The sequence below is a fragment of the Odocoileus virginianus genome, chromosome 2 (genome assembly GCF_023699985.2).
Source record: "Odocoileus virginianus isolate 20LAN1187 ecotype Illinois chromosome 2, Ovbor_1.2, whole genome shotgun sequence".
NCBI lineage: Eukaryota > Metazoa > Chordata > Mammalia > Artiodactyla > Cervidae > Odocoileus > Odocoileus virginianus.
In genome coordinates, this window is record NC_069675.1 from 97,885,810 (window position 1) to 97,911,419 (window position 25,610).

The 25,610-nt window shown below is 48.4% G+C and overlaps 2 protein-coding genes across 8 annotated transcripts in view; one reads left to right on the forward strand and one right to left on the reverse strand.

Moving 5' to 3' along the window:
- The window catches only part of GTF3C4 (general transcription factor IIIC subunit 4), a 30,531-nt gene extending 23,234 nt beyond the window's left edge, over window positions 1–7,297 (forward strand). Inside the window, exon 6 of one of the 2 annotated variants that reach the window (XR_002317268.2) lies at window positions 6,847–7,297. The gene's annotated coding sequence lies outside the window, so the exon portion shown is untranslated. Of the gene's footprint in view, window positions 1–4,519; window positions 4,668–6,846 lie in introns of those variants that run through there. The other variant, XR_002317266.2, reaches the window with a different exon arrangement.
- Window positions 7,298–15,747: 8,450 nt separating this feature from the next.
- AK8 (adenylate kinase 8) overlaps window positions 15,748–25,610 on the reverse strand; it is a 133,706-nt gene continuing 123,843 nt past the window's right edge. For 5 of the 6 annotated variants that reach the window (XM_020910978.2, XM_020910977.2, XM_070455016.1 and 2 more), the window contains 2 exons: window positions 17,223–17,303; window positions 15,748–16,084 (listed from right to left, as the gene is read on the reverse strand). In XM_020910978.2, the coding sequence (XP_020766637.1) occupies window positions 15,847–16,084; window positions 17,223–17,303 (319 nt within the window). In that variant the 3' untranslated portion in view covers window positions 15,748–15,846. The remainder of the gene's footprint in view (window positions 16,085–17,222; window positions 17,304–25,610) is intronic. The other variant, XM_070455009.1, reaches the window with a different exon arrangement.

Consider the following 25,610-nt stretch of genomic DNA (forward strand, 5'->3'; position numbering starts at 1 on the left):
ACTTCTCATGGAAATGGTGAAAATGAGAAGGCAGTGAAAAGGTGCCTTTGGGGGCTGAGAGAGTAACTTCCAACCTCAAATTCGGAGCTCAGCAGAAAAGTCAAAATGAAAAGTCAGACATGTTCAGACAAATAAGAATGGAAAATGAAAGCACCAAAGGAAATTCTAAAGTGTGTCAGATGGAAGGCAGTTAAAGAGACGAGCACTAGGGAGCGGGGGCAGGAGGGCAAAGCTGTGAATGTGTGAAGCAAACAGAACATCCTGAGGTTCCGAAACAAAACAGACCTGCCAGTCAGGAGTGTTTGGTTCTGTAAGTCCTAGCCGTATCTAGGAGCAAGTATAACTAATCCATATTAGACTGGACAAGGTTTTTCCCTAAACACTTGAAGAAAAGCAAAGGGTCTATAATTAAGCTCATAGAGGAGGGAAACCAGAACATTTTAGAGAGAATCCCTTAGAAGAAATGGAGTAGCTGCCATAGTCAACAGGAACCCTAAATGCAGTACTTAGGTGCAGTCTCAAAACAACAGAATGAGCTCTGCTCGTTTCCAAGGCAAACCACTCAGTATCACAGTAATCCAAGTCTGTGCCCCGACCAGTAATGCCAAAGAGGCCGAACAGCTCTGTGAAGACCTACAAGACCTTCTAGAACTAACACCAAAAAAAAAGATGTCCTTTTCATCATAGGGGACTGGAATGCACAAGCAGGAAGTCAAGAGATACCTAGAGTAACAGGCAAGTTTGGCCATGGAATACAAAATGAAGCAGGGCAAAGGCTAACAGAGTTTTGTCAAGAGAATGCACTGGTCATAGCAAACACCCTCTTCCAACAACACAAGAGACAACTCTACACATGGACATCACCAGATGGGCAACAGTTAGAACTGGACATGGAACAATGGACTGGTTCCAAGTTGGGAAAGGAATATGTCAAGGCTGTATATTGTCACCCTGCTTATTTAACTTATATGCAGAGCACATCATGAAAAATATAGGCTGGATGAAGCACAAGCTGGAATTGAGATTGCTGGGAGAAATATCAATAACCTCAGATAAGCAGATGACCCCACCCTTGTGGTAGAAAGTGAAGAGAATCTAAAGGATCTATTGATGAAGGTGAAAGAAGAGAGTGAAAGAGCTGACTTCAAAAAACAAAGATCATGGCATCCAGTCCCATCACTTCATGGCAAATAGATGGGGAAACAATGGAAGCAGAGACTTTATTTTCTTGGACTCCAAAATCACTACAGATGGTGACTGCAGCCATGAAATTAAGACACTTGCTCCTTGGAAGAAAAGCTATGATAAACCTAGACAGCATATTAAAAAATAGAGACTTTGCCAACAAAGCTATGGTTTTCCAGTAGTCATGAATGGATGTGAAGAGTTGGACCATAAAGAAGGCTGAGTGCCGGAGAATTAATGCTTTGAACTGTGGTGCTGGGGAAGACTCTTGAGAGTCCTTTGGACTCAAGGAGATCAAACCAGTCAATCCTAAAGGAAATCAACCCTGAATATTCATTGGAAGGGCTGATGCGGAAGCTGAAGTTCCAGTATTTTGGCCACCAGATACGAAGAGCTGACTCATTGGAAAAGACCCTGATGCTGGGGAAAGATTGAAGGCAGGAGAAGGGGACGACAGAGGATGAGATGGTTGGTTGGCATCACCAATTGAATGGACATGAGTTTGAGCAAGCTCCAGGAGTTGGTGAAGGACAGGGAAGCCTGGCATGCCTCTGTCCTTGGGGTCACAAAAAGGTGGACACTACTGAGTGACAGAACAACAACAACAAAAGGCAAGAAAGGAGAAAAAATAAACATAGACTGGTCTGTGAAAATGAAAAGCAAATAAGATAACGGATTTACACTAAAATGGAGCAGTAATTACAGTGGTAATTACATCAAATATAAATAAACCATCCAATCAAAGCAAGATTGTCAGACTGATTTTTTTAAGTGTTAAAAGGGATAAAATATAAGGATACAGGAACTTTTAAAGGATGGAAAACTATCCCATGCAAACATTAATCAAAAGGTAGTTGATATTTCATTGGATTGGAAGACTCAGTATTGTCAAAATGATGCTACTACCCAAGGCAGTCTACAGATTCAGTGCGATCCCTATCAAATTACCAACAGCATTTTTCACAGAACAAAAAAAAATTTTTATTTGTATGGAAACACAAAAGACTCCAAATAGCCAAAGCAATCTTGAGAAAGAAAAACAGCTGGAGGAATAAGGCTCCTTGACATCAGACTATACTAAAAAAAACCATGGTCATCAAAATAGTATGGTACTGGCCCAGAACCAGAAATACAGATCAATGGCACAGGATAGAACGCCCAGAGACAAACCCATGCACTTATGGCCAATAATATATGACAAAGAAGGCAAGAATATATAATGGAGAAAAGAATTTCTTTAATAAGTGGTGCTGGAAAAATTAGACAGCTATGTATAAAAGAATGAAAGTAGAACATTCTCTAAAACTACCACAAAAATAAACTCAAAATGGACTACAGACCTAAATGGAAGACCAGATACTACAAAACTCCTAGAGGGAAACAAAGGCAGAACACTGACACAAATCGCAGCAATACCTCTTTGGATCCGTCTCCTAGAGTAATGGGAACAAAAACAAACGACCTAATTGAACTTAGAAGCTTTTGCACAGCAAAGGAAACCATCAACAAATCGAAAAGACAACCTACAGGATAGGAGAAAATATCTGCAAATGATGTAGCTGACAAGGAATTAATCTCCGAAACATAGAAACCACTCACACAGCTCAATATCAAAAAAAGAAAGAAAAGAAAAAACCCAACCCAGAACTAGGCAGAAGATTTAAATAGACATTTTTCCAAAGAAGACATACAGATGATCAAAAAGCACATAAAAAAATGTTCAACATCACTGACTCTTGTTGTTCAGTCACTCAGTCATGTCCAACTCTTTGGGACCCTATGGACTACAACAAACCAGGCTTCCCTGTCCTTCACTATCTCCTGGAGTTTGCTCAAACTCCTGTCCATTGAGTCGGTGATGCCATCCAGCCATCTTGTCCTCTTGTTATCCCCTTCTCCTGTCTTCAGTCTTTCCCAGCATCAGGGTCTTTTTCCAGTGCGTCAGCTCTTCACATCCGGTGGCCAAAGTATTGGTTTCAGCTTCAATATCAGTCCTTGCAGTGAATATTCAGGGTTGATTTCCTTTAGGATTGACTGGTTTGATCTCCTTGTAGTCCAAGGGATTCTCAAGAGTTCTCCAAAACCAGTTTGAAAGCATCAATTCTTCAGCATTCAGCCTTCTTTATGGTCCAACTCTCACATCTATTCATGACTGCTGGAAAAACCATAGCTTTGACTTTACAGATCTTTGTCAGCAAAGTGATGTCTCTACTTTTTAACCTGAGCTGTCTAGGTTTGTCATAACTTTTCTTCCAAGGAACAAGTGTCTTTTAATTTCATTGCTGCAGTCACCATCCACAATGATTCTGGAGTCCAAGAAAATAAAACCTGTCACTGTTTCCATTTTTTCCCTATCTATTTGCCATGAAGTGATGGAACCAGATTCCATGCATTCCAACATCTTTTGAATGTTGAATTTTAAGCCAGCTTTTTCACTCTGCTCTTTCACCCTCTTCAAGAGGCTCTTTAGTGTCTCTTCACTTTCTGCCATTAGAAAGGACTGGTTCTAGTAATCCTTTTTAAATCCATTTTGAGTTTATTTTTGTGTATTGTGTTAGGGAGTGTTCTAATTTCATTCTTTTACATGTAGCTGTCCAGCTTTCCCAGCACCACTTATTGAAGAAATTGTCTTTTCTCCATTGTATATTCTTGCCACTTTTGTCATAGATTCATTGACCATGTTTGTGTGGGTTTATGTCTGGGCTTTCTACTGTGGTCCGTTGATCTGTATTTCTTTTTTTCTGTCAGTGCCATGCTGTTTTGATACCTCTAGCTTCCTGGTATAGTCTGAAGTCAAGGAGCCTTATTCCTCCACCTCTGTTTTTCTCAAGATTGCTTTGTCTATTTGGGGTCTTTGGTATACTAATTGTCTTTTGTAAAGCTTGCTTTGAAGATTGTGCTGGCCACTACCGAAAAACAGCTCCAGCAGGACATTATGTGGGCAGCCAAAGGGGTGGATGGTAGCAGAAACTCTGGATGCCTCTCAGATATCCTCTTGACTCTCCTGAGTCCACTGTTAGATGTCAGCAGCACCTGACATCTTCTCAACTTGAGCACTGGTTTCTCTCCTATCTGAGGGCTTTTCCTGGCACCCCAGGGACTTACTTGGTTGCCAGATAGCAGTAATCTTGGGGAGTCAACTCCCCTGAGGGAAACTCTGAAGCAATGAAAAATGAGGGTTAGTCCCTGGGAGGGATGATTTCAAGGGGTGTCCCCATGGATTTTTGGAGGATCCCCCAGTGGGATGCACCCTGGTAATCTACAGCAGCATCCTGCCCATCAACCTAGACTTTATTGACCTCTCTCCCTTTCCTGTCTCCCATCCCTACACTAGGATCACCTCCCAGTACCCAAGACCCTCCTTGTCCCAGGATCTGCTTTGGTGGGAACGCAAACAAGACAAAGCCAATCTTACAGACAAGCAAAAATTTAGGTGCAAAACTCCTAAACAAAGATTATCAAAGTGGATTCATTATATATATGATTAAATGTATTTAATAAAAATAAAGAAGGCTGAGTGCCGAAGAACTGATGCTTTCTAATTGTGGTGTTACGCTTGTCACTTGAGGGTGCTAAAAGGACACTGCAGGAGTAAGAGGTTTCCTGGGTCTGGTGAATTTTGTCCTTTCCTTCCTCCCTACCCTCCTCCTCCTACTCAGCGGCTGTGACCACCGCTGTAGAGGATTGTCATTGTTGCTCTGCCCCAGAGGACTCTTGTGAGTCCCTGGTTCTGCAAGGAGATCAAACTGGTCAGTCCTAAAGGAAATCAACCTTGAATATTCATTGGAAGGACTGATGCTAAAGCTCCAGTACTTTGGCCACCTGATGGAAAGAGCCAACTCACTGGAAAAGACCCTGATGCTCGGAAAGATCGAAGGCAGGAGAAGGGGGCAACAGAGGATGAGATGGTTAAGTGGCATCATTGACTCAGTGGACATGAGTTTGAGCAAACTCTGGGAGATAGTGAAGGACAGGGAAGGCTGGCATGTTGCTGGCATGGGGTCACAAAGAGTCAGACACGACTTAACAGTTCAACAACAAAAATTATACTATATCACAACCAAAGTGGTTTACTCTAGAATGAACCAGAAGAACCAATCATTGCAGTTCAGCAAATGAAGAGAAAAATAAAGTGATCATCTCAAAAGATGGAAAAAGAAGATTGATGAAATTCAATAATAATGATTTTTTTAAAAATGACCTCAGCAATCTTGGAACAGTTAACTTCCTAATTTAATAAAATATATCTTTAAAAAACACTTAAAACAAATGTTATGCTTAATGGTAAAATGTTGAGAACTCTACTGAGATCAGGAATGAGAAAAAAGAGAGACTTGCTATTAGCATTTCTACTCAATATTGTACTATAGGTCCTGACCATTGCAATAAGGCAAGAAAGAGATAGGTATAAAGATTGGAAAAAATAGACACCATATTCTCAGTCAATATGACTGGGCGTGAAAAAAGTATAAAAGAACCTACTTTTTCAGAATTTCAATTTTTCAGAATTAAGTGAGATTAGCAAGGCTTCTGGGTACAAAAAGAACCCTCAAAAAAAAAAAAGAAATGTGTATGACAGTTCTGTTCATAACATTCTTGAGCCTGGAAATAACACAAATGCCCATCAATAGGTAAATATATAAAGAAAATGTAGACGATCCACACAAAGGAATATTGCACAGCAGTAAAAAAAAGGAATAGATCCATGATACATGTGTGCCACCTTACTGAATGCTTAACGCTCAGCCTCAGACACCCTCAGTGCCACTTAAGCTCTAATGGGCTCCCTGCTTCAGTGTTTCTCCTTTGCAATGAGCACGATGTTAAGCTTGTCAATAGAAGGCACTGGAGGGACACTGCAGAAGGAAGGGGTTTCCTGGGTCTGCTGGACTTTGTCCCTCCTTTCCTCCTTACCTGTCCTCCTCCTCCTCAGCAGCTGTGACCACGACTACAGTGGATCATCACTGTAGGATCCTGGGGCAGATGCTCCGCCTGAGGCTTTGCTATGTGTCTCCAACCATGAGAGCAGCTGGCCTGTGGGTCCCAGATTTGATCAGCCTGATAGGGTGACCAACTCATGCCAGTTTGTCCAAGACTGGCCCGGTTTTAACATTGAAAATCCCACAATGCCTTCAGACCCGTGGAAACTGGGACACTGATTTACCCTACAAACCATGCTCCTCAAACATGAACTAAAGAGCTTTTAAGCGGGAGGGAGAAGCCCAGGACTCCAAGGGCATCTCTCTGCAGTTAACAGGAAGGACCCCATCCTTGCCAGGATCACAGCTGGCCCACAACCATGGCTAATGCCATCCTTGGCTGCGTCTCCACATTCAAGTTCTGTTACCATCTCCTCCTTTCCCTGTCTTCTCCTTCAAACAAGCCAAGGAAGTCAGGGGTGAGAGGGAGGCTATGACAGTGTTAGCGGGGGTGGTCCTCCAGCTGTGACTCTGACAGAGACCATCACATCTGCCACCCAGGCCCTTGCTTACTGGGGACACAGGCCAGTGTTGGAAGAGTGGGGTGATCATTCAAGACAGGCACCTCCAAGAGTCTCTCGGGATTTCGGGGAAGGCTGGGCATCGGGAGGGCTCAATCCAGCCCCAGGTCTGAGTCCTTGATTCTCTGATCCCCTCAGCTCTGCCCTCCTTTGCATTTCAGCTTCCTCGTCCGGCCAGTAGCAAGATACGTGCCAGATAACTGGGAAATGTTTTCAAAGTGGTGCCCACGCCTGGCTGCACCCAAGGAAGCAAGTGTCTTTTGAGCGGCCGGAGGCGGGCTCTGAGAAGCTCCAAGTTGCATGAATACCTCAGGTGATGCTAACGCACTTGTGAACTCACCTGCAGCCTCTCATGGTGCTCCTCCACACGCACCCACACACACCGATCATTTCCAGGTGACCCCGATCATTTCCAAAGCCGGTAAGTTGTCCATCCCCACCGGCAGTGTGCGTGAGTTCCCGTTGCTCCACATTCTTTCAACACTAGGAGCTGCCAGGTTGTTAATTAAATTATTGCCAGTCTGGGAGCGTGTGGCACTGTCCCAGTACAGTGTGCACACCCCCTGTTACTAAGAAGGTAGAGCTTTTTTAATATATTCAGTGGGCTGTTCATGTTTCCTTCTGTAAAATGTCCAACTATGCCTTGTTCACACTTCTCATGTGCCACACCACATGTGGCAATGATCTGCTCAGAGGTCTTAGTTATTTCTGATTTCTATTAGCAGTGATACATTTTTATCTGTTCGTGAACTTCATCCACACCAAATCATAACATCGAGTCTTCCAGGCCTGGTTGTGAGATTCACTCGCACTGGGGCCTTCATCAGGGGCTTGTTCTGTTGTCACAGACCATCTACCTGTGTAATATCCCACAACAGATAGACAGTGTTGTTCCCAGTTTAGGGCTAATATGAACACAACTGCTGTTAACAAGCTTGTATACAGATGCACACATTTTCACTAGGAGAGGAATGCCAGGTCGAGGGGCAGGCGCCCACGGGTAGCCTGGGTAGATATCTGCTTCACGGTCTTCTGAATGGTTAAACCAATGCTCCTGCCCCCCAGTACTGCTGGGGAGTTCCAGTGTCTCCATCTTGGCTCCAACACTTTGTGATGACAGTCTCGTTAAAAACTGGTGGTGAGTGTGCAGGCAGCTCTCACTGGGACCCTCATCTGCATCTCCCTGATTATTAATAAGGCTCAGCATTTTCCCTCCAGCCTTCTTGCCTGGAGAATCCCATGGACAGAGGAGCCTGGGGGACTACAGTCCGTGGGGTGGCGAAGAGTCAGGCACGACCGGGCCACTGAAGCGCCACCACCACCACGCAGTGTCCATCTGCTGTAGCTAATGGATTGCTCATGTCTCCTTCTGTGAAATGCCTGCTCCTTGCTGCCTCCACTTTCCTCCTTTGGCTGCTTGTATTTGGGCAACACGGAGGCGTTCTCTGAGTGTCCTGGACAGTGCTCCCGTCTAGTTAAATGCACTGCTGACCTTTCTTCCCCGCTCTCTCTCTACCCGTGGGAACTCTGCTTTCCCTCCAGTCTCCCTGCAGAGATCATTTCAGCTGAAGCCCAGGGCCCCCAGGGTCAGCTGACACTGCCCAGGCTGCTCTGGGGTCAGCTCTCCCCTGTCTCTCTCAATTTGGATTTTCTTATCATTTTTGGTCTCTGTGTGTTTTTCACTTTTTCTTGCCAGCTCAGTCATAAGTTTAGGGTTTTTTTCGCTTCACTCAGAATCTGTAGGGGTTTGTTTTAAGAAGAGTCGACAGGATATGTAATCTGACATGTTGCCAAGGATGGACATCTCCAGTTACTTTTGAATTTTCATGTTCTAACTACAAGTTTGTGTGTGCTCAGTCACTCATTCATGTCCGACTCTTTGTGACCCCATAGACTGTAGCCTGCCAGGCTCCTCTGTCCATGGGAATACTGGCGTGGGGTGCCATCCCCTCCACCAGGGGATCTTCCCAACCCAGGGATTGAACTCACGTCTCCTGCATCTCCTGCATTGGCAGGTGGGTTCTTTACCACTGAGCCACCAGGGAAGCCCCTCTAACTATAAGGATCCTCCACAAAAGCCATTCAGTGATCCTCAGGGCTCAGGTCCACAGACACTGATCAACAATAGGATGTTTGCTAGAAAAACAGCCCCCCAGGCGCCACCCTGAATTTGCTGAATCAGAATCTCCAGGGACGGGGATGTTCCAGATGATTCTCACATACTAAAGAAAGTGCCTCTCCCAGAAGGCTGCTGGAAAATTACAAAATTACATTCTTGAAAGTGGCTAAAATATTTACACCTAGAAGAATGAAGTTGGACTCCATCCTCACACCATACAGAAAAGTGAACTCACAGTGGACTATACGCCTAAATGTGAGAGCTAGAACAGTGGAACTCCTAGAGGAGAAAATATAGGAGTACATATGTTCCGGATTACCAGGCAAAGTCTTCTTAGATGTGACACCAAAACCAGAAGTGACAGAAAAAAAAAATAAATTGGACTTCAAAATTTTAAACTTTCATGCTACAAACTATATCATTAAGAAAATGAAAACGCAGCCCACAGAATGGGAGATCATTTACATACCGCATACCTGATAAGAGTTGTGTCTTTAGATTTACATAAGCACTCATATCTCAATAATAAAAAGATCAGAAACTCCATTTTTAAATGAGCAAAAGGCTTGTATAGACACTTCTCAAATGAAGACACACAAACGGCCTGACACTTAACATCAGCCATCAGGGAAGTGCAAATCAAAACCGCAATGAGCTATACTTCACACTCACTGGGATGACTATAAAGGCAGACAGTAACAAGCTTTGGCAAAAATAGAAATGGGAGCCTTCGGACACTGATGACCGGGGTGTAAAATGGGCCAGAAAACAGTCCAGCAGTTCTTCAAAAGGGCGAACACAGTGACCAGGGGACCCAGCAATCCCACGCCCGAGTGTGCACCCGAAGAAATTAAAACACGTGTCCACACAAGGACTTGTTCACAAATGCCCATAGCAGTGTTTTCCAGAACACAACTCAGGAAAAGTACACACAACTCAAAATGCCCATCAGCGGATGAATGGATAAACAAAACATGGAACATCCCTAGAGTGGAATAATTGCTGCTGTTGTTGTTTGGTCGCTAAAAGTGAAAGTGAAAGTCACTTAGTTGTGACTGACTCTTTAGTCCATGGACTTCTCCAGGCCAGAATACTGGAGTGGGTAGCCTTTCCCTTCCCCAGGGGATCTTCCCAACCCAGGTTCGAACCCAGGTCTCCCACATTGCAGGCGGATTCTTTACCAGTTGAGCCACAGGGGAAGCCCAAGAATCCTGGAGTGGGCAGCCTGTCCCTTCTCCAGAGGATCTGCCTGACCCAGGAATTGCTAAGTCATGTTCAACTCTTTGCAACCCCATGGACTGTAACCCCACAGGCTCCTCTCTGTCCATGGGACTGCCTAGGCAAGCATGCTGGAGTGGGTTGCCATTTCCTCCTCCAGGGGATCTTCCCAACCCAAGGACTGAACCCCTTTCTCTTCCATTGGCAGACGGATTGTTTACCACTGCACCACCGGGGAAGCCCACAATGGAATATTATTCCTCAACGAAAAGGAATGAAGTACTAATCAACTACAACATGGATAGATTGAAAACTTTATGCTAAGTGACAGAAGACAAACACAGGAGCCCACACATCCTGTGCTTCCAATTATATGCAATGACCAGAGTAGGCAAATCTAGAGAGACAGACAGTAGATTAGTGGCTGCTAATGGTTAGACGTGGGGGGATGGGGAGTGCCTGCTAATGGGTACAGGGTTCTTTGTAGGGGGTAATAAAATGGTCTCCCACATTGCAGGCAGATTCTTTACCAGCTGAGCCACAAGGGAAGCAAATAAAATGTTCTAAAATTAGTAAAAATGGTTGCATGACAGTGTGAAAATACTAAAAACCAGTAATATACTTTAAATGAATGAATTCTTATTTTAAATGAACAACTATGATATGGGAATTATATCTCAATAAGGTTGATGCAGTTAGAAAGTTTTATTGCTGCATCTTCCTCCATCACACACCACTACCTCCAAGGTCTGGTGGCTTTGCAGAGAGCATATAAAGTTATCACTGCGAAGGAGACCCCAACACAGGCACACCTGTGGTTCAATCTCCCCATGGATCCGAGGTGGTAGGTTCGATGCAGCGGGCCTGAGAGCGGGTGCCTGCTTGTTTTTCCTCTCCACCTGGAGATCAGTGGAGGGTCCCGCTGTTTCTGAGTATGACTCAGTTAGTGCTCTGTTCGCTATTTACATGTAAATTACACGGCAGTGTCATCCTGTCCAGGCGGGAAAGATTTGCCAAGGTGACAAGAGCTTGACAGGAAACACTGGACTTCACCACGTGGGCATCACTAAACCCAGTCTGTGATTGAGCAGACATGACGGCTGAGACCCAAGCTCAGCCCTCTCGCCCTGGGGAAGGAGTGACCGCATTGGTGCCTCGGTAACTTATTTGATGGCCCTGAATGGCTGGTGGGGAAAAAAAATCAGGAAAGCGTTTTGCTGAAGAAAGGTGCCTGGCTTCTGTGATGACGCAGGTGTAACTCCGAGGGGACTGTGCTTGGTGAAATCGACCTGCCACAGAGGACAAGCACTGCGTGATTTCACTTACATGCAAGATCTGAAATAGTCACAGAAGCTCACAGAAGCAGGGAGCAGGCCGGGGACTGCCAGGGGCTGGGGGAGGGGAGTGGGGCGCTGCTGTTCCCCAGATACAGAGCTGTAGCTACCTGCGAGGAATAAAAACTCTAGAGAGGCGCTCACAGCAATAAGACTAGAGTCAACACTATACTGTACGCTGAAAAATTTAAGAGAGTAGATATGTTAAGTGTTCTTACCACAGGTTTTTAAGAAGCAGGTTATAGGGCAGTATATACAATCAGTCCCATTGGTGTATTCATACCACTTACCTGTCCATCTGTCCATTCACTCATCTGTCCATCCATCCATCCATCCATCCATCCATCCATCCATCCACTTCAAACTTTGAAATCTGGTTATCTCCAGCAAATGACACCTAAGGGTTTTATTGTGGAGAGGATGGGAGTTTCTCTTCCTAAAGGATGAGCTTCTGATGTGCTGTTTGGCTTTTTTTATAAATAACATTTTAATAATAAAAATAGTCATGTTTCAGTTTTTTAATGGCAGCATTGCCATGATCAACTCATAGCCACTTTTTCCTGTACCTTCAAACTCTCCTGTGCCTCAGAAGTCAGCCCCCAAGCCATGGTCACCTCCCCAGGGGGTCTCCTGTGAGTCCTGACTACGTTTAAATTCCCTGACGCCTGCTGCCTGGCCCTGGGCACACACTCTAACTAGTCATGCCCTGGGCCCAGGAACCTTATCTGATCCCCTATGGAAAAGCTGGCTGGGAGGGTGCAGGGTTGTTTCGGGGGACCGAGGGGCAGAGACGGATCTTAGGAACTATCAGAAATTTAGGTGGTGTCTTTTTCTCTCTCATTTCTGTCATTTTTTTGGTAAAATGTAAGCCTCAACTCACTCCAGTATTCTCGTCTGCAGAATCCCATGGACAGAAGAACCTGGTGGGCTACAGCCTATAGGGTTGCAAAGTGTCAGACACAACAGAATCGACTTAGCAAGCACGCGCACACACAAAGCTTCAGTGGGGCTTCCCAGTTGCCACTAGCGGTAGAAAATCCGCCTGCCAATGCAGGAGACGTAAAAGACACAGGTTCCATCCCCCGGCCAGGAAGATCCCCGGGAGGAGGGCCTGGCAACCCACTCCAGTACTCTTGCCTGGGAAATCGCATGGACAGAGGAGCCTGTCAGGTTAGTCCATGGGGTTGCACAGACACACGACTGAAGAAGCGACTTAGCACGCGCGCACACAAGACTCATTAGGACAGAGATTTTTGTCTTTTTCCCCTCTGCTCTGTGCCCAGTGCCAGGCACACAGTAGGCACTCAACAAGTACCTGTGGAATGAATGGGGCAGCAGGCACGGGTCTGCTTCTCTCTTGGTTCCTCCAGATGAACTTGCGTTGCTCTGCTGTGCTACGCAAGGGCCAGACAGACCCCGCATCCTCTCCTTTCCTCTCCTTTCCCCAAGCGCAAGGAGAGAGGGACCCCTGCCCTGGCTTCTCTTCCCAGATTCCTGGGAGAGAGAAGCTGATTGGCCGGCTCAGAGGAAGCACAGGTATACAGACGCCTGGGCTCAGCAGCGGCAGCCAGGTCCGGGTCCCACAGGAGACACAGCTGTGGGGTGGGGACGGGCAGACACCCCGAAGGAGCCTCTAGAGCATCTGGATTGCCCAGTGCCAGGGTGAAGGCCGCAGGGAAGGGAGCCAGGGGTGATGTAAGAGGGAGGGGAGAGCTTGTGGTGGCAACAGGATAAAAGAGGCCGGGGGTGAAGGAGGGGGCTGCTTTAATGACGACAAAGGCACAACTGTTCTCTTGCAAGTTAACCTTAATCAGACCTCAGAGGTTAACTTCAAACACAGTCCCTCATCTGGAAATTAACACGACATTTGCCCTCCAGCCACAGGACTGGGCCTCTCCTGGCCCGGAAAGCCCCCAGATCGGCATCACTGCGGCTGGGACCAGATGGTAGTGTTCTCCAGCCAGGGGCTGGGAGGAGGGGTGTGGAGGACGAATGTCATTTGCTCGTCACTTCGGAGGGAGCGAGCTACACGAGCGGGAGCATGTTGGGCCAACCCCAGCAGCCCGGGACCACGCGCCCAGGCGCCACTCAATGAAGCCTGTGCCTTCCGGCTCTGCGGCAGTGCCAGAACCCAACCGAGGCCCTGCCACGGGGCATCCGGGTCGCCGGGGCCCTTGGGAGGCGGCGGGGAGGAGCGCCTGGAGACGTTTGTCCACCTGGAGCTCCTGGGGTGGGAAAGGCAGCGGCCCCGCGAGCCCGGATGCCTTCAGCAACCCCGACAGCGACTGAGGACAAAGCAGAGGCCTGCTGGTCATCTCCTGGAGTTCTGGGAGCAGCGAGTGACCCAGGTCCTGACCCCGGCTGCCATTCACCGCGTGCAGCTGTCCACAAGTTACTGGGCTCCTCTGAACCCCAGTTTCCTCATCTAGGGATAAAAAAAGAACAACAGCCCTGACCTCAAGGAGAGCTGTGAGAACGCCAATGAGAAGAACCGCATTGATGGCGCATGTACAATGTGCCAGGCCCTATTTTTAGCCTTGGTGTGTGGATTCATCACTCCATCCCACAGTATGTGCCTAATGTTGCCTAGGAGGCAGCGACCCTTATTTTACAGGGATCCAGAGAGGTGAAGTAACTCAGGCCACACAGCAGCATGGGGAGCCAGGCTGCTGGGGCCCACAGCCCAGGCTCTTGGCGGGGACATCACCGGCCTCACAGAGCAGGGAGGGCTGCTCTATGGGGAGCGGGGCAGGCGGAGAAAGAGGAGGCCGTGCACAGAGCAAGTATGGCTGTGTGAGCGAAACAAGCGAGTGATCGTGATGCCCTGAGCTAAGGATCTGCATCTGGATGGGGTTCCATTGGAGAGTGAACTGAGACTGCACTCTCTGGTGCCCGGGACGACACACAGCAGGGCAGGCAGAGTAAGGGCAGTGACCCCTGGCTAGGCTGGTGCTGGCCACCTTCCCGATCTTCTGTCTCCTGCAATTGGGGGTGCTGGGTACACGTGGGCAGAGTTTCATCGCAGCAGCCTGGCCCTGTAATCTGGACCCGAGACCCCTCCTGGGGCCTCTGGGGCCTGAGGAGTCTTCACGGGCAGAAGCCCAGGGTCAGGGGGCCTCGGGGAGAGATGCCCTGTTCTCTGCGGGGGTGGGGAAGGGGAGGGGCCGGGGCAGGGGAGGCCCTGACGGAGTGTCAGGAGGAGGCACCCAGTACATGGGCAGGATGGAGAGAGAGAGTCGGGGGCTGGGCCATTAGGCACGGGGGAAGCACCGTGGCCAGGGTGCCACCTCTAGAGAAGGGGCCTAGTCCTGGGAGGTCTGGCCAAGGCCATAGGGGTTCACCCTGCCATCACCTGGACAGAGGCCGGAGGGCAGGCCCGGAGGCCTGCCTCCATGGGCCCTAGCTGCCGGCTGGCAACAGTCACAACGGTCGTTGTGGGTCAGATCTTTGCTGGGGGGACTCTGGGCTGCCCTAGGCTGGAAGGGGCTTCAGCCATTAGACCCGGAGTCCAGAAACTCGAGTCCTTGCCTTGGACCCTGGCTGGCCAGGCTTGCTGAGGCCCGCAGGCGGAGAGCACCAGAGTGCTGGGTTGCGGTGTAGCCATGGATCTGAGACCTCGGGCAAGTCACTCACCCTCTGCAGCCTCAGTGGGAGTCATCCAGTCCCCTTCTAACGAGGTAAAATGATAATAACAATCGGGGGCGGGGGGAGCTCGCGAAAAAGGATCAAGAGCTCTGCCACCCTGAAATGTCACTGTCCTGTCCCCACAGGGTCCCTCCTGTGTGCTGTGGGCCCATGGGACCCAGAGGGGCTATTTCAGTGGGAGCTGAAGGCAGGCCTTCCAAGGGCCTCCAGCAAGTCTCAGGAAGCAGCCGCGTGTGTCCAGACTGCACTCACCCGGCAGCCACTTGCCACATGCGGCCGTTCACACTTAAACCAGTGAGGCTCAAGGACAGCTGTAAAGAACAGCCCCTCAGTGGCGACGGCCACGCTCCCTGTGCTCGACAGTCCCCTGGAGCTCACGACCGCCGTGTCGGCCGCACGTCGGTCATTCCAGAGACTTCTGCTGGGCAGGCTGCTCTGGAGACAGTGGCTTCGGCAAAACCACATTCACGGAGAGCGTAGTGCGTGCCAGGCTCTATGCGGAGAGCTCTACCATGTCATTTCATTTCAGCCCGAAGAGCCCCGTGAGGCAGGGGCTATTTTCACCCGTCTTGGCTGCAAGAAACGAGGAGCCAGCAACAACCCCAGGGTGCCCAGCGCATGCATGCTGGAGCCACACCGCATCCCAGGTCTGACCTGGCCCGCTACGGCCAGCCTCACTGCCTCCCCGGGCTGTGCTCCCAGACCCCCAAACAAAGCCAGCTTCCGGCCACCTCCAGCACACATGGGACTGTACCCAGCACTTTATTGGCTTGGCTGACCTTCCAGAGGGTCTGGGGTGCAGAACTAACTCTGTTCCCCGAGGGATGCTCCCAGCTCAGAACCCGTCAGGGCACTTTCTTGGGTAGGGGGTTAATGATCCCACTTTCAATGTATTCGAAGACTGTGTACGGGTCCTGGTCCCCATTGAGAGTGATGGCCTCGCCGTAGAACTGCTCCAGCTCAGCAGAATTCCTGTAGAACAGATCCATCTTGAGCTTGATCTGCTCTTCCGACTCCTTTGGGTTCTGCAGGAGACGGGCCTGGACTTCCATGGTTGGAGGTGGCTTGTACATGAGGTGGTATCTGCGAGAGGAGGGGAAGCCGGTGAGCCTTGGTCCAGCTCAGAGGACAGGCAGGAAGGGGCCCCTTCCCAGGAGAGAGGCTGGACCCCATCACCACCAGCTGCAGACATTTACTCTGCACCAGCCGTGTGCACACCCTCGGCTGGGCCAGGAGCTGCAGAGAAACCCAAAGCATGGCCCCTTCCCGGGAGACAAGGCCGCAGATCAGTAATAGGACAGAACATAGTAAAATACTAAGGGCCAAACTCCTTTCGCTCATTCCTTCCTTTCTTTTCTTCCTTCCAAACAATACTGGGTACCTGCCACGTATGCCTGGCACACACCCGCTACTGACAACCCAGTGGCAGGCGAGACGTCGGCTCTGTTTTCATGGAGCTCATGGTCAAATGGGGGATGGGACATGACAATACCAAGCATGAGTGGAGACGTGAGGAAGTGCCCTGGTCACTGGGGGCGAGACCCCGGGGGCGGGGCAGCAAGAAGTCCATTTCACTTGACACAGGTCAGTGAGAGGATGCCCCCCAGCATATGGTGACGGGAAAATCCTGGTGCTTCCTTCCCACTCCTCCTCCTCTGTCCTGAGAAACGCCGTCTAGTTACCAAGAAACAGGACCCTGGTTACCAGGAAGATGGGGGCTTCAACCTCTTCGCAATCGTGAGGACTATAAACTGTTTCACCACTGACACAGCGATTGGACTCGGTCGGATGCAAGGGAAAGCCCAGGATTTAGCCCCCATAGCCAAGGGAGGGCTCAGAGGTGACACTGTTTCCAAGGGGACGCGTCTGCTCAGCAGCCACGTCCAGGATGCGCTGTGGTGACAGCCGAGGCCCCGGTGCCACGTCATACGCTGGGGTCAGAGCCAAGCCCGGGTCAGAGCAGGCGAGCCGTCTAACAGCTGGCGTGCAGCCCGCACATTCATTTTCCTGCTACTCTTCCAGGACAAGCGGGTCGGCAGACAGCGCGGAGGAGCGGCTGGGTGAGCCCCCTTCCTAGAATCTCCTGTCAGGTGTCCCCAGCAGTGTCCCTGGAGCAGCCCCACCCTGGCACCTGTCAGCTAGATGGAGGCGGGCGGGGTCTCTGGTGGGGCGTGGTCTCTGGACCCCTCAGAGGGCTGCCCACTGCGGGGCTGGCACAGACCTTTCTCCTGTGACCGGGTCAGTTCTTCTCAGGGTCAGCCGCTCGATGACAGAATCTAATGGCACGTTCAGGAAAAACACCCTGCAGGCGAGAACAAGCACCATGTTGGCAGGAGGGACCCGCAGGCTGGACCCGAGGGCGGGGTGGGCTTCAGCCCCCGAGAGTGGGCAGAGCCTCAGTGGCCTTGACTCGGGGCTTGGGGCACCAGGCTCTGGCCGGTCGCCAGCGAAACATGCAGGCAGGGCCTCCCTGCTGCAGAAGCTCTCCACCTCCTGATTCAGGGACAGATCCCAGCCGCCATCGCTCCTGGGGCAGTGGGGGGTCATCCATGGGGGGTGAGCTGTGGGGAGCGAATGCCCCATCCTTGGGGGAGACCAATGAGTTCCGCGGAGTTACACAGATTCGGGTTAGAATCTCACCTCCACATGAACCTGCTGTGTGACCTCGGGTCACTAACACAACCTCTCTGAGACTCAGTTTCCTCATCTGCAAAAGTGTGATAGTTGCTCAGTCGTGTCCAACTCTTTGTGACCCCATGCAGTGTAGCCCTCCAGGCTCCTGTCCATGGGATTCTCCAGGCAAGAATCCTGGAGTAGGTTGCCATTCCTTCTCCAGGGCATCTTTCCAACAAAGGGATCAAACCCTGGTCTCCTGCATTGCAAGTGGATTCTTTACCATCTGAGCTAATACTTGCTGGGCTTCCCTGATAGCTCAGTTGGTAAAGAATCTGCCTGCAATGCAGGAGACCCCAGTTTGATTCCTGGGTGAGGAAGATCTGCTGGAGAAGGGATAGACTACCCACTCCAGTATCCTTGGGCTTCCCTTGTGGCCCAGCTGGTAAAGAATCCACCTGCAATGCAGGAGACCTGGGTTCGATCCTTGGGTTGGGAAGATCTCCTGGAGAAGGGAAAGGCTACCCACTCTGGTATTCTTGCCTGGAGAATTCCATGGACAGAGGAGCGTGGTGGGCTACAGTCTATGGGGTGGCAAAGAGTTGGACACAACTGAGCGACTAACACTTCACATATGTCAATTCCAAACTCCCAAGGTATCCCTCCCCTCATTGCCCCTGTAACCATAAGATTGTTTCCTACATCTGCGACTCTGTTTCTGTTTTGTAAATAAGTTCATCTGTTCCACATTTTTAGAGTCCACATATAAGCAATATCATACGGTGTTTATTGTCTGGAAGCCTTTCTTTATAGGAAACCTGAGGGTAGATGTTCTCGGTCAGGGCTGAGTTTGCCCTGAGATGTTTGACAACCTAAGGGGACGTTTTTGGTTGTCACGACTGGGGAGGGGGTGCAGCTGGCACCAAGCGGGTGGAGGCCAGCGTTACAGCTCAGCATCTCGCTGCGTGTAGGACAGGCCGCACCACGAAGAGCTACCCGGCCCCGGGGTCAGTCGTGAGACAAATGGGACAGGAGGGAGGGGTGTGGGGGCAGGGGGTTGGGAGGAGGCCAGAAACCAAGTGTTCTGACTCCTGCCCACAGGTCTAATCTGGCCCTGCCTTCTGGGGTCAAACCATCTGAGTTTTTTTTTTTTAATAAGTTCTGGAATATTCCATCACTCACTTTACTGTTTTTTCATTGCTGTAATTCATACGTGCATTTATGGAGTGCCCGCTGTGTACTTAGAGCTCTCCCACCTTCACTCTTGGGTGGGAGTCTTCAGGAAGGATCCTCTGCCTCCCCCAAGCTAGTGAACAAAAGAAGGCCCTCCCCCTCCCCTGATGTGTTGATGGGGCTGCCAAGAGGCCAAACTCTGGTGGGTCCAATAGGGCCCCGGTCCCCAGAGGCCCCAGACCAGCCTCTTGGGCCCAGGTGTCACTTCTAGGGCCAGATCAATGGTCAGACCCTGACCAGTGTCCTGAGACTGGGAAGCTCTCAGGAAACATGTGTGAAGGAAAGAATGAATGAATGAGTGGTACATCCTCCTGTTATGGTTTAGCCGCTCAGTCATGTCCAACTCTTTTTTCAACTCCATGGACTGTAGTCCACCAGGCTTCTCCTTCCATGGGATTCTCCAGGCAAGAATACTGGAATGGGTTGCCATTTCCTTCTCCAGATCTTCCCGACCCAGGGATTGAACCCGGATCTCCCGCACTGTAAGCAGACACTTTACTGTCTAACCGACCAGGGAAGACCCCCCCCCTCCAAAAAAGTAAGCCAAATGTGAGGCACATACTCTCCGTTCAAGACCGGCATCTCCCACTGCCTTTCTCCTTTTTGCCTTGTTTTGCCCATGCTGTTTGCTGAGGCTCACATCTGCCCAGTTGCCAAGGAGCCCCTCCCTGGTATCTGGTGAAAGCTGCAGCCACCCCTACACCAAGCGAGCCCATCCCCTGGGCGGGGGGCGGTGGCGGCAGCCATGGAAATCTACTTCTTCCCCGCACATGTTCTTGGCAAAGATCTCCATTCCCAGGATAACAGCCACCAAATAAAACATGTAAGATCGGGAGCGTCGGAACACAGGGCGCACAGGTGTTTTCGATGTGCTTTCATCCCTTACGCTCCAAACATGCTGCCCCCCCTCAACCCCCAGAATTTGCGAGGCCCAACAGCAACACCGAGACGCGGCTGTCACTGCGGCTGGGGGCTGATGGTGGAGCTCTGGATGCCGACGCCAGTAGAAAGGAAGCTAGTTTGGAAATCTGTGATAATGGATGCTGCTTCATAAACAAACAAGCCCCAACTGAAAGATTTGTAACCCAGCATATGAAGACCATTTGTCGTCATTCAAGAGAAAGGCTTGTGAAAGGCTGGCGAGATCAGAAGCGCGCAGACACCAAATTGGTACTTGCAACACATCGTTGGGAAAAACCTTGCTGCGGAGGAGCTGGGCTTCCAGAGGCTGGAAGCTTCTGATTAGCATTAGCTAGGCTCATGCACCGGGATGTCAGAGCCAGGCGGTGGGGAGACGAGTGGGGAGCCCACTCCGCTCTGTGGAGGTGCGCGGCCCTGTGCAGGCCCCCACTTGCTGGCTTGGGGTGCCATGCTGCTCATTTACAATAACAGCCAGGAAAGACAGAATGTGAAAGCTGAGAAGAGTGGGAGCAGGGGGCGTCGGGCAGAGACACTCCTGGTCCACAAGCCTGGGTTCACCAGGGGCAGGAGCGCCAGCTGCCTTGGGGTTTGCAGAATGTCAGGGCTGCCTCAGGAGGGAGATGGAAGGCGCCTCTAATCCCTCGCTGCTCCAAGTGGGATCCCCAGACCAGCAGTAGCAGCTGGGACTCAAGCCCCACGGCCCACCCACTGAACCAGAGACTGGTGTTAACAAGATCCACAGTGATCTGTACGTACACTGCTGGAGAAGGGCCGCTCTGGTCCTGTGTTTCCCAGATTTGTCTGATGTTAAGAATCATTGGGAGGGCTTGTCTAAAATACAGATTCTGACCCTGAAACTGACACAGATTATAAACCAGCTACTGTTGTTGTTGTTGTTTAGTTGCTCAGTCTTGTCTGACTCTTTGCGACCCCATGAACTGCAGCACGCCAAGCTTCCCTGTCCTTCACTGTCTCCCAGAGTTTGCTCAAATTCATGTCCATTGAGTTGGATGGTTGCCATCCAACCATCTCATCCTATGTCGCCCCCTTCTCCTCCTGCCCTCCATCTTTCCCAGTATCAGGGTCTTTCCCAATGATTTAATACAAATTATTTTAAAAAATAAATAAATACAGGTACCCCTCCAAGAGTTACCAAGCCAAAACCTCCAGGGGAGGGACTGGGAGGACCTATATTTGTAAGTCAGCAGCTCAGGTGATTCTCATGCTTGGGCAGGTATAGGAAGCTTGGCTGTATCCTCAGGTCTCACTCTGGCCAAACCTTGGAACCATCAGGGGAATTCTGAGAAAACTGAGACCTGGGCCCCAGCCCTCGAGATTCTGCTGTAACTGGCTCCAGGAACGGTCTGGGAATGGAGATTTTTAAAAGCTCCCCAGTGACTGTAGTATGCAGCCAGTTCTTAGAACCACAGCTTTGATCCAGCCTGCTCTGCGTGCAAGATGGGGAAACGGCCCCAAAGAGGGGAGGACTCACATGCTGCCACCCAGGACACTGACGGCAGGTGCCCGATGACCGCTGGGCTCTCTTGACCCACTCTTGTCATGACTACAATGATATTCCACTTCACACCCATCAGGAGCGCTATTATCAAAAAAACCAGCAAATAACAAGAGTTGGTTGATGAGGATGAGGAGGAAGTGGAAGCCTTGTGCCTTGCCAGTAAGAATGTAAAATGCTGCAATGCGTGACCAGCCTTTCCAATTCTGACATACACCCAAAACAAGGGAAAGCAGTGATTGAACAGATATTTGCACACGTAAGTCCACTGCAGCATTATTCACAATAGCCAAAAAGCAAAAACAACCCAAATGTCCATTAGTAGATGAGTGCATAAACAAAATGGGACATAAACCCACAATGGACTGTTAGACAGCCTTGAAAAGAAATGGAGTCCTGACCCCTGCTACAATATGGATGAGCCTTGAAGACATTACACTAAGCGACATAAGTCAGACACAAAAGGATAAATATTGTATGATGCCACTTAAATGAAGTATTCAGACTAGTCACATTCATAAAGACAGAGGCAGAATGGTGGGAGCCGGGGGCTGGGAAGAAGGAGAAATCCCAAGTTGCTGTTTGGTAGAGACAGTTTCAGTTTGGGAAGGTGGAAAAGTCCTGGAGATGGATGGCGGTGATGAGTTGCACAAAAATGTACTTAATACCATTCAAAGGTACGCTGAACGGTTAAAACAGCAAATTTCATGTTATGGGTATTTTACCACAATGAAAAATAAGCACTACAGGACTTTTCTGGTGGACCAGTGGCTAAGACTCTGTGTTCCCAAAGCAGGGGGCCCAGGTTCAATTCCTGCTCAGAGAACTAGACCCCACACGCCACAAAGGAAGACTGAAGATCGAAGATCCTGCATGCCGGAACTAAGACCTGGCGCAGCCAAATAAATACAAATAAATAGATATTTTTAAAAATACGCACTCTGGTGTAGTGTATAGACATTATGATGAAGGTGGGAGGGGGGATTTCTGCCCTTGAAAAAACTTACCGTTTAATGAGGTTCTGAATATACATATGTATACAAACAAATGAATGGTCGGAAAAATATGAACCAGGACTTCTCTGGTGGTCCAGTGGTTGGGAATCTGCCTTCCAGTGCAGGGATGTGGGTTCAATCCCTGCTCAGGGAACTAAGACTCCACATGCTGTGTGCCACAACTACTGAGCCCATGCGCCCTGGAGCCCACGTGGCACAACTGGAGAAAGATCCTTCGTGCCACAAACCAGGTCCAATGCAGCCAGATAAATAAATCTTTAAAAAATGAACCATATGATAGTACTAACTCTACGCTAACTAAAATGCCAATACTATAAAAACTCAGAAAACAGAAAATAAGGAACAGAAATTGTTTTATCAGGCAGCATTTCCCTGATACCAAAAGCCAAAGACACTATAAGAAAACTATAGACCAATATCCCTCATGAATACAGAGGCAAAAATACTCAATAAAATATTAGCAAATTGAATCTAGCAGTACATAAAAAAGAATACTACATTACGACTAAATGAGATTTAGCCTAGTAATGAAAATCTGGTCCAATATTCAAAAATCAATCAGTATAAGCGTCCCTGGTGTCTCAGATAGTAGAGAATCTGCCAGCAATGCAGGAGACCTGGTTTTGATACCTACATTGCAAAGATCACCAGGAGTATAAAATGGCAACCCACTCTGGTATTCTTGCCTGGAGAATTCCATGGAGAGAGGAGACTGGTGGGCTACAATCCATGAAGTTGCAAAGAGTTGGACATGACCGAGCAACTAACACATAACCATATTATGAGACTGAAGAAGAAAACTATATAATCATCTCAATAGATGTAGGAAAGCAATTTACAGAATTTTATGTCACTTCTTGGTAAATATTCTAAGCAAACTATAAATAGAAGGTAATTTCCTCTTCAATCTAATTAAGGGTATTTACCAAAATATTACAGCTAACATCTTATGTTACAGTGAAAGACTGAGTGCTTTTCCCTTAAGACTGGGAACAAGGCAGAATGTCCATTTTCATGACTTCTATTCAACATCTTACTGGAAGTCCTGGAGAGTGTAATAAGACAAAAAAAGGAAATAGCAAGCATACAAATTGAAAAGAAAGAAATAAAACTGTTATTTACAGATGACAAGATCATCTAATTAGAGCCCTAAAGAATCTTCCAAAAGGCTACTACAATTAATAAGTGGGTTTAGTGAATACACAGGATACAAAATCAATAAACAAAAAGTAAACCAATTTTTCAAGATACTAGAAATAAACAGTTGGAAATTAAAATTTTAAAGTACCATTTACAATAATATAAAAGTGAAATACTAAAAAAAAAGTGAAATACTTAGATGTAAAGCTAACAAAATATGTATAAAATCTGTACGGTGAAAAAAAAAAGCTCTGTATGGTGAATATTACAAAACACCGATGAAAGATATCAAAGACTTAAATATGTATCGGGAGCTATACTATGTTCATGGACTCAGAGACGCAGTATGGTTAAAATGTCAATCCTAACAGATCTACAGATTCAATGCAATTCTAACCAAAATTCCAAGAAGGTGTTTTGAAGATTCCACACAAGTCAATTTTACATGGAACATATTTCTGGAAAAGAATTAGAATCATTTAAAAAATGTTGAAAAAGGAGAACAAATTGATTTCAAGGCTATATAAAGCTACAGTAGTATAGACAGTATGAATGTTAGTGAAAGGCTAGACACATGGATTAAAAAGACAGAAGAAAGAGTCTGGAAATTGACTTATATAAATATGACCTTTTCAACAAAGGTACCAAGACAATTCAAAGGAGAAAGATGGTTTTTTTCACCCAAGGGTGCTGGAATAATTACACATTCACATGCAAATAATAATAATAATCTTGGCCCACCTCACGCCATCTACAAAAATTATTTCAAAATAAATCATGGATAGAAATATAAACCTTAAACTATTAAACTTCCAGAAGAAAATCTGTGACCTTGGGTTAAACATTTCCTACATATGACACCAAAATCATGACCCATAGATTTTTAAATTAGTAAATTAAATTTTATTAAAAGCCTAACAATTGAAAGCTTCTGCTCTTCAAAAACATTAAGAAAATGAAAGAGATATCATAGACCAGGAGAAAATATTTGTGAAACCTATACCTGATAAGGGATTGGATTTGCATCGAGAATACATAAAAATGTGAATTATATATACAACTAGCAACATACAGGAGGAGGCACAAATAGATCCCTTAGTACCCTCTGTTTCCAAATTTGATATTCAAATTGGGGAAATCTGTCCAGGAAAACCATTTCTTGAAACAGGCTCGAACGCCTCCTCCTTCTCCAGTTTCTTCAAAGCTCAGAGGGTGCCCGGAGCCGTCTGGAAGGCAGCAGCACTGTCTGCACTTTAAACCAGGACTCAGCTCCGCCACTCAGAGCACTTCCGTTGGCTGGAGCGCAGGCAACAGCCACTCGCCAGCTCTGCAATAATCAAGGGGTCTTATCTCAAAGGGGACTTTGCAGTGACTGCCACTGAAATAGGGAACAGAAAGAAAGGAGAGCCGCCAAGAAAAAAGGCAGAGGGACACTAGACATGAGGATGGTCTGCTCATCTTTAATATTTGTGCCCTGACACATCAGAGAGGGGCGGCAACGTGAAAGCCACTGCAAACAGTTCTCATGTGACGGTGACCTGCGGGGCCATCGGGTAACACAAAGCAGGGGTGATCATCACTACAGACTCACCAGGACAAGGCCTCCCCCGGGTCCAGGGGCAGCGGCGGGCAGTGTCGTGTCTAGCGGTGACTGCGTTTGGGGATGGCAGCGTGGGGTGGGCAAGCTGTCAGAGGATGCTCGTGGGAGTGAAAGCTGAACGTAGCCGAGAACGGCATGAAGAAAGACGATGTGGCAGAGAGTGGTTAGAGAGGGCAAGGGAACTATGCACAGACTATCAAAAACCGAAAGACAAGACAAGGGGACTTCCCTGGTGGTCCAGTGGTTAAGAATCTGCCCTGTGAAGCAGGGGATGTGGGTTCCATCCCGGGTCAGGGAACTAAGATCCCACATCCTATGGGGCTTCCAAGCCCACGTGCCACAGTGAAAGATACCATGTGCTGCAATGAAGGTCTGATAGAGCCAAATAAATAAATAAAAACAGTGTTTAAAAACTGGATTTAGAAGAATAAGAACTGGGCCAGCTGCAGAAGGATCCCCACCTCTGAGTACCCTGGGGGTGAGATGTCTGAAGACCAGGCACGGGGTTGTCAGGTCTGTGCTATGCCCTTCATGCAGGGAAGAGCTGAGGACTGAATAAATGTGCAGTGA